This window comes from Melopsittacus undulatus, chromosome 4 (assembly GCF_012275295.1).
Source record: "Melopsittacus undulatus isolate bMelUnd1 chromosome 4, bMelUnd1.mat.Z, whole genome shotgun sequence".
In the NCBI taxonomy this organism is placed as follows: Eukaryota; Metazoa; Chordata; class Aves; order Psittaciformes; family Psittaculidae; genus Melopsittacus; species Melopsittacus undulatus.
Genome location: NC_047530.1, coordinates 3,341,307 through 3,353,960, shown reverse-complemented (window position 1 = coordinate 3,353,960; position 12,654 = coordinate 3,341,307). Strand labels below are relative to the sequence as shown.

At 44.3% G+C, this 12,654-nt stretch overlaps 1 protein-coding gene across 2 annotated transcripts; it reads right to left on the bottom strand.

Moving 5' to 3' along the window:
* Positions 1 to 4,259: 4,259 nt before the first annotated feature.
* Positions 4,260 to 12,337, bottom strand: LOC101875127 (CD59 molecule (CD59 blood group)). 2 transcript variants are annotated; one of them, XM_034062677.1, is made up of 4 exons: positions 12,239 to 12,337; positions 7,676 to 7,748; positions 6,932 to 7,033; positions 4,260 to 5,780 (listed from the first exon to the last, which is right to left on the bottom strand). In XM_034062677.1, the coding sequence occupies exons 1-4, from the start codon at positions 12,296 to 12,298 to the stop codon at positions 5,587 to 5,589; spliced, it is 429 nt and encodes a 142-aa protein (XP_033918568.1). In that variant the 5' UTR covers positions 12,299 to 12,337; the 3' UTR covers positions 4,260 to 5,586. The 2 variants fall into 2 exon arrangements, with proteins under 2 accessions (XP_033918568.1, XP_005154236.1); XM_005154179.3 differs by lacking the exon at positions 12,239 to 12,337 and adding an exon at positions 10,120 to 10,274.
* Between the last annotated feature and the right edge of the window lie 317 nt (positions 12,338 to 12,654).

Sequence of the window (12,654 nt, the reverse complement as noted above, 5' to 3'; positions counted from 1 at the left end):
AGCATCCAAACCAGTGAAAGATTCCTAATCACTTAAATAGAACCAACATTGGATCATGTGTAGAAATGTTCATATGCAGGATGGAGGGTTCAGATGCAATAGTCCATAAGTCTCTCTATATCCAGGTAGTTTTTCCTCCTCCTTCATTTCTGAGCAGAGATTTTTCTGCAGTGTATCTGCAGTACTGAAATTCTGGTAACAGCTGTTATAGCACAGCTGTCCTCATCCACAGCCAAATAAATACCCAGGGCTTTGAGGTAATACCAAGAGCAGCGGAAGCAGAAGGTAGATGCAAAAAGGCATCAGTATAGAAGGCTTACATGTAAAAGATTGGTCTCTGAGTGGAGCCTGCCCTGTGTTTTCTGCAGGAGGCAAGTATTACAGAATTTTTAGCTCTCCTGTATGGGGATGTGCATATAGCATTGCCTGAGGGAACATGCTGTGTTTAGATCTCTGTTGCTTCATGTTTGCACCTGTATCATCATCTTAATTGACTCTGCAGAATTAGTTTCACCTTTCAGAAAGCTTTTCTGAAACATTGCTCCAAACATTTTTCTTCATTCGTTCCACTAAAGTGAAAGAAATCAAAAGCATGTTTCAGCTTTCCCTTTCTTAGGCTCCAAAACAGTTCTTTCTAGGCTGTAAGTTGTCACATTACAATAAAAGATGCAGCGTATAAACCCATAGAGATAATATCATCTGCAGGTCTTTATTTTATCCCAATGTATAAATTATTCTTGGAAAGATGGGAGTGGAAATGACAACCTGCTTCTTCCAGAGATACCACAGCCAATTGGATGCTTTCTTCTCCCTCCCTTAAATGCAGAATGTCCCATTAGTGCAACCCTGACATTGTTTTATCAGGTCAGTAAGCAGAGTACTAGTTTCTGCCCAAACACATGTGGGTCTCTTACAGATAACACTGGCTTGGATGGTTAGGCCCAGACTGCAGCCTAACTTTCCTGCTGTGAAGCCAACCCTAGATCCAAGCCCCTTGGACATGCAGAGAGCCAGACATGTTAAACTCTCTTCCAGCTGGAGCAACACTGTTGTTATTAAATGCATTTAATATTAGGTAACAGCAGTATCCAGATGCCTCAGTTAGTCAATAGTAAGTTACTTAACATGCAGTTCTCTGTTGGGACTACTTTATTATGTTAGCAATTCCTCCTTCTTTTGACAAAATAAAATCTTCTTGCTGGTCAGCCTCCTCATTCCTCTCACTCCAACAAGCAGTGGGAGGAAATTGCTTGCTCTTCTTATCTGTTTTTTCCCATGCATCTGCTTCTTTTCACAATTTCCTGCATCCTGAAATAGCAGAGCCATCCCACCTTAGTTTGATGAGTGAGAAGGTCTTGATATGGGATAAAGCAAAATCCCTACTAACCAGGTATATCGGCCCTACGTTCCCACTAGTACCATAAGGCTTCCAAGCTCTCCATGCCCAAGTTCAAGTAAAAGGACAACCTTGACAGCTACCTGACAGCTCCATGCAGTCACCACCACGCAGAAGCAGAAAGCAGAATGAGAAACTGAAGGAGGAATTAATGGCAAAGATAGATCACAAGAACAAATTCCTGCACATGCTGCTTGCTGCTACTGCAGCTTACATTTGCTGGCTCCATCTTGTTCCTATGGGGAAAAATAACTCCTTTGTTAAATTGCAAACACACACACACACACTCCTATCCCCAAAAAAGCGATTCGTGGTTACCAGAGCAATGAATATTGAGAAGCAGATGCAGGGAAGAATACTCATAGAATCATAGAATGGTTTGTGTTGGAAAGAATCTTAAGATCACCTACTTCCAAGGTGATGCCTCACACTTTTAAATCATGTTGCCCACATCTCTGTCCAACCTGTCCTTGAATACTGCCAGGGGTGGAGCATTTACAGCTTCTTTGGGCAGCCTGTGCCAGGGCCTCAGCACCCTCACAGTAAAGAACTTCTTCCTTATATTTAACCTGAACTTCCCCTGTTTAAGCTTAAACCCATTACTGTTTGTCCTATCACTACAGTTCCTGATGAAGAGTCCCTGATGGAGAGGTTTTAGATGGGCATTAGTATATAAATTATGTGTGTTGGGAAAAAAAGCATGCTCAAAGGTACAGAGTTAAGGATGAGGTTTTAGTCATGCCACTAATTCAAACCAGAGCACATCATTTACATAATTACAAAACAAACTAAAAGCTAAACCCACAAAATAGTGTCAAGTTACCCAGCACTCACTGCAAAGAGATACAGAAACACTTGCATAGCAGTAGTTCACCTTGAAAATATTTTGCATTGTCCTGTAGCTTGCAGGACACAGTTAAACCACACAAAATCCCTGGCACATCCCAGTGAGGATGACTTAAAGCTGGGAGTCCCTGGGGTTCAAGCCCCATTTTGTGACACCTACTCTAAAGACTGGGACTGACCCAGGCAGTGGTACATCCTAGGGGCTGACCAGCTGGAAAGCTGCTTTGCAGAAGAGTATCCTGGTGAACACCAAATTAAACATGAGCCAGCAATGTGCCCTTGCTGCAGGGAAGGCAAAGAGTATCCTGGGCTGCATGAAGTAAAGTCTTACCAGTGGGTCAGGGAAAGTGATCCTTCTCCTGAGCTCAGCACTTTGGGATATTCAAAAGCCACCTGGACATGGTCCTGGATAATTGGCTTTAGATCCCCTCCCTGAGCACAGGGGTTTGGACCAGATACCTCCAGAGGTCCCTTCCAGCCTCAGCATTCTGAGACTTCCCACCAGTCCTTCAATTTATTGCAATTAATTGTCACAACCAGAAAAGAGAGAAATTCCAGTCCAATCAAAACCAGTGCCATAATTAGATATAAATAAGAGGCAAGACATTATTATACACATTAGCCCCACTGCTATATTGAGTGAAAAATCACTGATGTCAGAACAGGGATAGATAAGTGAACAGTCACAACACTGGACCAAGGCTACACACACAAATGACCAGTTACTGCTACAGGAAAATTTCTAACAACCTAATGAGGGTTGTTTATAGCTCAGAGCAAAGCTGGAGCTGCCTTTATAGCATTTGCAAACCTAAAACAAAACCACTATTTGCACTGATGTGATACTAATATGTAGAATTGACCCCTGGTACCCCGTATTACAGTGTCTTAGTGTCATTAAATGGAACCGTGTTTGATCTGAGGTCTTGATGACTCTGGTTCCCCATCTCTGAGGTCTGGCCATCAAATCTGGATGTAACACAGCAGCCCTGGGAGAAGTGCCAGTGTTCAAGCAGCAGTCACTGCTCAACAGCTTTTTCTGCAGGACAGAGCTCCCCAGGCAGCCATGCAGGCTCAGGAGACATAAACATATAGCAAACCATGAAACCCTGCATCACTATTCAGCTTGTAAATGGCTTGAGATGTGCTTCAGCCTACATAATTAATCTGCCTTTCCCAGGAAAGGGAGACAAGGGATATTTTTCCACTTGAAATCTAGTCATTTTTCTTTAGAAATTGCTTGCTATCACAGAAAATTCTTTTCCTTTGCCACATGCATTCTCCCCAGGAGAATTAAACAACATTCCTACTAATCTTTGTAAAAGAAGTGGCCTTCTACAGTGCAAACCACAAGGATTCATTGCTCAAGCTGCTTCTAGAAGAGAAAGGAAGGAGAAAGAGGATAGATTAGACAAGTGTTCAAGGCTATCAAAAAACAAATACCAAAACTATTCAAGCTATTATCAGAGACAAAATAGAGCTTCCTTTTGCCCTTCTTAAAAAGAAAAAAGAGTATTTGACATGTGCAATTAAGCAGGTTTAAAAGTGCCAACCCTCAGAAGAGATATTGACAACATAATAGAGCAAAAATGGTGCAACTGAGATGGTTTAAACATTAAGGAATTTATCAGCTTGTCTAATACAAGATACCTTCTCTGCTACAAACCTCCCCCCAACTCTATATTGAGTCAGTGCTTTAATACCACTTTTTCATCTCAAATGAACAAGAGGTAGTGACAAATGGTGGTGCTTTAGTGGAAAAAGCCACTGTGCAGAACTTGCTGTCTTCTAAGGGTCTGCCTTTGTTAATCAGATGGAACTACAAAGATGTAAGGACAAAAAGAGTGGGAAATCAGGGACTATTTTCTTATTTCTTCCTTATAATCCAGCCTGCTTCTCTTTTATTTTAAAACCATGACCCCTTTTCCCATCAAGCAGCTCCTAAAGCAAATAACCACTACCAAAACTGAGCACGTCTGTACTTAGCTGTAAATGCTAACAAATAACCACAACTCTCCACTTTTTTCACATTTTTATTAATCAAAGACAGGATGACTTATGTATTTTGAGTGATCAGAGATAGTCCAGAATACTTTCATAGCTAACAGAAGCTTAACCGAAAGATACATTGCAGAATACATTGTAGATTTGGAGTAACACCCTTGTGATGGTGAACTGGTGTTGCTGGCACCCTGCACAGCACAAGCAGGGGTCCTCAAGAAGAGAATATCTCACTGGGAATGGACCATAGCTCCTGCAGGGACATGCCAAGAGCTCCAGAAGACAAAAAGGAGAACCTGGCATTGTACCTGACTAAGAAGGTCCCTAAAAACCAGAGGAGTATCAAAGCTCTGTCTCTACCTCCGACACAGAGCAATATAGAGAGTATTTCAGCTCCAGACCCCTTACACATACAAACTGAGCGGGTTTTATTCATGCTATATAAATACATGTCGAGTTTGCATTGGCATTTATAGTGCTGCGTAAAGGTCAAAATAGAAAGTTCTGCAAGGTTTTGTTTAGTACTCTTAGGTGGGAGCTTGAAGGGTTATGTGTGGGGAAAATAAACTAGATCTGCCACTTCAGTTCCTTAGCATTTTATAAATCATCTTCAATGTACCAATAAGCATGCAAAGCACATGCTTACTTAAAATCTTAGACATACATAAAGTATAAGGGGAAAAAAACTCTCAAAAAGAAGCTGGCACATGTCTGCACACTTGCTGAAATAGAAAAAGAGTGTTTCTCACAGCATTATTTTGGTTTTGGTTTAAGAAATGTAGATACTTTCTCCCAAAATAAACAGTGCTCACAAGGTCGTATCATTGGCTTGTAAAAACATTACAGTGACAGGAACAAAGAGCCTACATCACTTGAAACTAAATATTCCCATCCTCATCATGAAGACTGAAGCAAGTTTACACTTAATGATCCAACACTTCTTATGCTGAAGGCAAATCCACTACAATAGTTACAATTTATGGGATGGTAAGAAATGATAGCTTTTCAGCATAAAACGTAAGAGTATTCCTCCCTCTCACATCACCCACTGAAGTTTACTGGGGTTCTCCACAAGATAACACTAGTTCATAGCAAGTTATTTCCCCCATGAATAGGGCAGGACAAAATACCCAAATTCCTTGTAACTAGTAGCAAGCTAAATCTCCTTCCCATGAATAACGACAATGTTTTAACAGATAGATCCTTAGGAAAGAGCATTTAAAATTAAAAGGGAATGTTTCTGCCCACTGTTAGGAGCTGCAAATGTGAGAAGTACAATTCAGAAAAGAGTTAATGATTTAGTGTAATTTCAGCTTGAAAGTACAGCATAGAAATGAGTATTGTTACAGGAGCATCCAGAGCATGGTCAGTACAGAGGCAATACTGAAGGCTGCTTTGTTAAGCCCAGGAATTGCACCCTCATTGCACAAGTCGTGTTGGCAGCAAAAGAAATCAAAATTATCCAACTGGAAGAATTCAGCAATATCATTCATACTGCACTGGGATGCCTTCCAGCAGGAGGAGGTTCTCAATTTACCTACAAAAGAAATTAAACAGATTAAAAGAATATTGAAAGCAGTACTGGGTTTGGGACAGAGAATCACTTCCTACAACCCCATGGTTCTGCCTCTCATATAGTTTTTAGCCATAGGTTAAGAAAGATTTCTACCTCAAGCTAACCGGTGCTTCCAATTCAGCCCAAATGACCAGGTGGGTGATACAGGGGGGAGTTAGAGTGATGCCTGCTCTGAGGCTCCTGACAGAGATGGACAGTGCACCACCATCTAGCTCAGCTTGCACTGTTCTTGCATTGTCCTACAGCATGGCCATTCCTCCTCCACAAAGCTCAATAACTCAAGTTAATTTTTTGTTCTGGAAACAAATCCCATTAGATCTGAGCAGTGCCATTTCCAGAAGCAATACGTGAAGAGAGAGCTTGAGGAGCAGAAGAGTCCTCCCCCTTTCTCACTCATTTCCCTGGACAACACAAATCAAGCAGCTCATCTTCCATCTCCCCCAGCTTGACACCTCAAGTACACAACTCATGACCCCAAGAACAGACAGGCTGAGTGCTAGAAAACAGATTGAGCTAATGGGAAACAGCAAAAAGAGAAAATCTCTTAGGGTGCAAGCAGCACAGAGCAGCATCCTGGTCCAGCCACATTAGAAACTTCCTTCCTCAATGCCAAGTCATGGGGATTCCCAGGGACAATCCAGGGGAATGGAGCAGTCCCATCCCATACTAGCTCCCACTGTCCAAAGCCAGCCCACCATCTTTTTAGAGCAGAAGAAAGCAGTTGGGGAAGCAAGAGATTATTGCACTTGACTTGGTACTTCCATTTTTCCAATGAAACTCCTGTCACTGGCAGTAAAAGAGCTACTGAAATGTTATTTAACAAGAACATTAACTCTATACCCTGAATATCCTTGACCATCTTCCCCAGGGTTTGTTTTGTAGTTTTGTTTTAATTCTGTATATAAAGATATCCTTGTATATGCCTGTCCAAGTATAAATCAGCTAAATCATCATCTTCTTTATCAGTTGCTTGGATATAAGCATGACCTTCAAAAACATTCACAACCTTCTTTTGAGCAAGGCTAAGAAATGCATGCTAAGGCCAGATTAGAAGCATAGAGGCAATGAAAACTGATATAACCATGTTTATTTTAGGGCTGCAGGATACATACCGAATTTCATCTGCAAGCAAGTATCTTCAGTTGCTAAGCAAGTACTATTGGTCTTGCACAAGGAAGGGCTGTTCTCGCAGTGGTAACACCTTAAAGCGTAACCTAAGGAGACAAGGGTTTATCTTTACTGAATAATGAAGGACTGAGACTGTAGCAGCACTAAAAAGGGAAAAAAGAATAATCACTCCCTGCATCTGTCACAAAACGTATGCCTGGTTGTTAAACCCAAGGCTTAAGCTAAAATTCACCAGCTTTCGTCAGTGTACAAATGAGACTGGCAGTTCTGAAAGGAAGATTTTGAAGCCTGCATTTACATCATCTTTAAACTCCCTTACCTTCATGTGCCTGCAGAACAATGTATTTGCTTCTTTTATCTGCTCTTAAATTCTGCCTCTTCCAAAAGGACAGACAAGAAACACTTCCAGCAACTTTATTCTATCCCTTTTTTATTCCACCTCATTTCTCTCCTGCCATACACCACATTTCCAACTCACACAACAGGAATTGACCCTTCCAGCTGCAAAACAATGGTCTGCTGCCATATTAAGCAGCATCGTATTCAGCACCTTATTCTCTCTTCTGACCAAAGACACCAAGGAACAGAAACTAAGCCCTACTTCGACAGTTACTGTGATTCCCCAAAGTAGTATTAAATGATCCAGGCTGCCCTGTTTATTTTTTCCATGATTTACTCAGCCCCTGTAACAACATTTACATCAGGAAAGCAGCTCCACTTGTACTCACCAGAACTACAAAAAGCAATCAGGACAATGCAGGCGGTCACCAGGATGCAGTTCATCTTGTTCATGATTCTTCCCTAATATGAAGGCATAAATAACAGGCATATGAAGGCATAAATAACAGGCATATGAAGGCATGGAACAGGCATAAAAGCATGGAATAAACAAACACGCAATAACGGAAGCCACGTGAAACTAGCAAAATACATAGTGAGGAACTGAGGGTTAAAGACTTGATTCAGTGGGGAACTGGCCAGGAAAACCAGTGAAAGGGAAGACAGTAAAGTAACTGCACTTTCCAAGGAGGGTTTTTATTCTGAGAACAGCATTTTTATCTCAAGAGCTGAGATTTGAGCTCTGACAGGCTGCAGATGGGTCTCCTTCTCCCTTTGATTGCACCATTCAACAGGTCTTCTTATTTCTAAGAACTACAAATGCAGTTAATAACATAAAAGGCCATTTAGGTCTCAAATGCTTTTTCCTTTCACAGCAATTCCCATAACCCTGGAGCCAGGCTGGCCTCCTGTCTTCTCTCTCATGGGGTTGCAAGGGATTTGTCTGTACTAAGGGGGGTTTGTCTCTCCTCTCCCCAGACTCCTACCTCTCACTGAGGGACCAACACATGCAATAACCCACCAAGTAACTGCAGCCATAGCTTGAGTCCTCCACAGTTACTGTCATCATACTACTAAAATATCTCTGCTGTTGCAAAGAACAGGCTATTCAGACCATGTATAGAACAGATACAGGAGGTTGAGAGGGCAAGAAGGACTATAGTTGTGCTAAAAGGACACGATTTGATGTTTGTCTTCAAAGCCCTAGTGTGTTTGGAAGTTCAAAAGGATTAAAGGCATTCAGGTAATACATTTCACTTATAAAACTCCAGTAATACAGCCACATCACTGCTTTGACCCTGTTAGTGCCACTTGAAGCTATTTCTACATGCAGTTAGAATCTGGCATGGCAGACCATAACCACACTGGGATGGAGCTTTTTCCTCCCAGAAGGCTGACTGTGGACTTAAAAACCTGGTTTCATAGTAAAATGATACTGCAGTCCTCAACCTTAAGTAGTTAATTCTGTTACTGGCCGAAAAAACAACCCCAAAACAGCAACCCACCCAACAAATAAAACCACTGACATTTTCCTGTCTGTATGACCTACTGTTGAGCAGGAAAACCAAGAAAAACAAAACCATAATGTGCAGGATGAGATGATTTTTCTGGGGTAAACAACTCTATGAGAAGCCTTTTCCAGACCAGAGGCTCATCCCACAGTGACGTGAATCTGCAGGAGGGCCGTTAGTCTGGTGGTTAAAGCAAGAGCCATCCTGGACTGCAACCAGCATCATGCTGGGAACCTCTCCATCTTTCAGGAGCCCTCAGGCACCCAGTGGTGTTAGCAGATTAAACTGGGCTTGTCTCTTAGCCAAACCAAATCATGACCAGAAAAAACAGAAGGCAGATTAACAAAAAACATCACAGCCAACACAAGAGCTTTGACAGGAGTAATTCAACCTATCCATTTTCTGTGGAAATGAGTAATTTTTTCTTTTAATTCAGAGATAAGACAATGAAATTTGGGCTCTTAAAAAGTGCATATATAGAGACAGAAACAGTAATTCACAACATGGCTTAAAAGAAACAACACAAAAAACAATTCCTAAACTGAATGTTCTAAATTGCTGTTTTGACTCGAGCATCTGACCAATCTCCGTAGCAAGAAATAACAACTGCACCAGCGAGGAGGGCTTATTGCCTTGCTTGTGAAGCAGGATTTCTCTGCAGTCCCACCTGGGAGGCAGCAGCCGCTCCAGCCCAGGCTGCTGCTTTCATCAGCACCTCCAAGCAGGCAAGGGAAGGACGGTCCGGACCAGGAGCCGCGGTCTCGGGGGACCCGGGGTAGCTCCTGAGGATGCCACCGCTTCTCTTGCCGCTGTATCCCGCAGCCACAAACGCAGCTTGGCTTCCTCACGGCTGTTTTAGAGCCACCTCCCCCCCCACTACACCAGCCCCGGGGTCCCCCGCAGCGGTCTCGGTCCCGGTCCACGGCCGGAGCCCCGCCGCAAGCCCGCCCCGCTTAGCGCACTGCGGTGCTACCGCCGTGACTCAGACCCGAGGGCAGTCCCCGGTATAAAAACCACCACCACCACACCGGTTAATAGGTATAAACGCAGATTTCCACCCAAAACATGTCCCCACCCCTCCCAGTTCCAAGGAAAAACTCTACTTCCTACCCTCCCCCCCCCCCGCTTATCCGCACTGAGGACTTGTCCTTCTGCTCTCCCGTCCCCCCCCAGACCCCCAGCCACCGCTGCCCCTTGGTAGGCACCCGTCAAGATAGAGCCTGGCCCCCAGTCTCCCCGTGCCCCGACAAACCGAGGAGCACCGGACTTCCTCCGCTCCTCCGGGCCACGGCCCGGTCCGGAGGCACCCACCCCATCCTCACCTGCTGCCGGCCAGCACCGCTCTGTCTGCCGCGCACGGGATGCGGGACGGTCGGCAGAGCCCGGCTGGGCCAGCCCCGGGGCGGAGCTGCGGCCTTGGCCCGGCCCCGGCGCCGCTGGCGGTGCGGGAGAAGCGGCGCTGTGGGGCTGGAGCCAGCGCTCCTCGCGTGGGGCTCGCACGGGCCGGGCGAAGTTGGCCGCAGCCAGGCGGACGGCACAGGGCTGTGGGTCACGGTGGGCGGAACCGGCGCTGCTGGTTCGTGTAGAATCAACCAGGGTGGAAAACACCTTTAAGATCAGCCTGTTCCAATGGCTGAGCACCCTGTGGGGCAGGAATTGTTCCTCAGCTCCATCTAAACCTGCCCTGGTGCAGCTTGAGGCCGTTTCCTCTTGTCCCATCCTTTGTTCCTTGGGAGTAGCCCCTCCTGGCTCCACTCTCCTGTCAGGCAGCAATAAGATCCCCCCTGAGCCTTCTCTTCTCCAGACCGAGCCCCCAGGTTCCTCAGCTGTTCCCCATCACACTTGTGCTCACACAAGAAGCTCCACAGGGCCTGCCTGATGGCTCAGAGATCCCTCCTACCCTCAGTTAAGCATAGCTGTTCCTACACTTGATTTCTACCCTAGGTGCTAAACCTGCACCTTGCACCCACTGCACTTCCCTCTGCACACAAAACCCAGAGTTCCAAAGGTCCCAGAACCACAGTGGCCAGTGAGACACCTCCTGAGGTAGGCAGGGCAACCAAGTAGGACAGTAGGATTGATGGGAATCACTCATTATCCTCAACCACTTTCTTCCTAGTGCAAGATGTTGCCATGCCCATCACACATCTCTAGATGTGGTTAAATAAGTGTGTGAGTTAATAGACAGGGCTAAGGAAAATGATGACAAATCTTAGAACAAATCAAAGGGAAACATTGGGAATAGAAAGTGGCAGTTTCCTCCAGAGGTAGCTGGAATATTCCCAACCTAGAAAATCATTGAAGGAGAGCAACAGAAATGTGACTGAGAACACCAACAGTGGGTTTTGTTGTATTAAGAGATTATAAGCATCACTACTTAGAAAAACACATTGAGCACAGGCTTGAGTGCAAGATCAAATCCCTCTAACTACCAGTTGTACTTAAAAAGGTGTTCTGCGTTTATTTTTGTTACCACCACTGCCAGTCCATTCATTAAACCTAAAATAAAGCCAGAAACACTGGGATATTCAACTGCCTTCCCTTGGTGTGTTAAATCACACTCCCTTGGTGTGTCCCAACTGAGTTATCAGTCAGCTCAGTCTATGATTTTACATATGTATTTAGGGTTTTACCTCTGTTTAAGCCATAAATAAAAGGAAGGGATGTCAGAGTAAGATGCTTTGGGTTGTTATAGGCAACTTATTGAGAACCCACTTAATTAAGACCTGATATTAAACCCCCCTCCCCTTAATTTATTAGCTCAGTTTGGAAACTGTATGGACGAAAGGGGAATGAGGAACTTCTGCCACAGCTGAACATTCACCTGTTTTCCCTTCCCAAAATCTGGGGTCAGTTCCTCCCAGGCAGGACACATTTATCTCTATCATCACAGATACATGGTATTTCCACCTTACATTCCTTGCATAGATGATGAGAAAATCCTGGAAACAATGACAGGGAAAAAATCCAGCACCGGACTAACTTGCACAGCAACTTTGGGGTTGGTTTTATCTACCACTAGCTGGCACACCATTTGTTTTTCCTCTCGTGTGATGCAGTCACAGCAAGGAAATGGTAGCCAGCAGTTCTCCCCATTAAAGTAACCAGCCAGCAAAAGCCCACAAACCCACTGTTTTCCATGTACAGAAAGGGAACTGGATTAGATATGGATTTGCATTGGCTGTGCTATGGTTTTAACCATATTTTGAGTTCACAGATGTTCAACAAGGCTCATCGTAGCTTGAAACGTCAAGCCTTAACCAAGCATCAGTATCACAGTATCAGAATCAGAAGCCAACAGAACTTCAGGTTTAACCTGAATTTGGCAGCTGAAGGGAATGACATGGATTCATCACAGTCTGTGTATACACATATGGTACCAACTGCAGCAAGTGTTCAAGGTGTTGGGTACACTGTGGTGGCAATTCACAACACACCTACCTGCTGCCTGTCTGCTGGGTCAGGGAAGTGCTCTTCTTCCAACGCAGGGTCTTGAGTCATTTCTCTCCTGCTTTCCCAGTGAAGATTTCCACAGTGCTGGCAGATATAACTGATCCCTTGTTTTCTTCTTGTTTTCTTACCCACTTCTCTTTCATACCCAACTGGCCTGAGCTTTGGTTTTGGGTGGGGTGAGGAGAACTATCAGCCCTATTTCAAACGTTCCAATGCTTGCAGCAACACTGCAGCTGGTAGCTTTAGGCAGTAAGCCATGTGCTAGAACAGTGGCCTGGAGCAACGGAACCACCTTTTTCCTGTTAGAAACACACATTTGGTATGATAACAACATTTCATTCCCCTTGCACGGTTACCTTCTCATTTGAGACAGGCACAGTTGGAAGGAGTCCTGTGACAAGCTG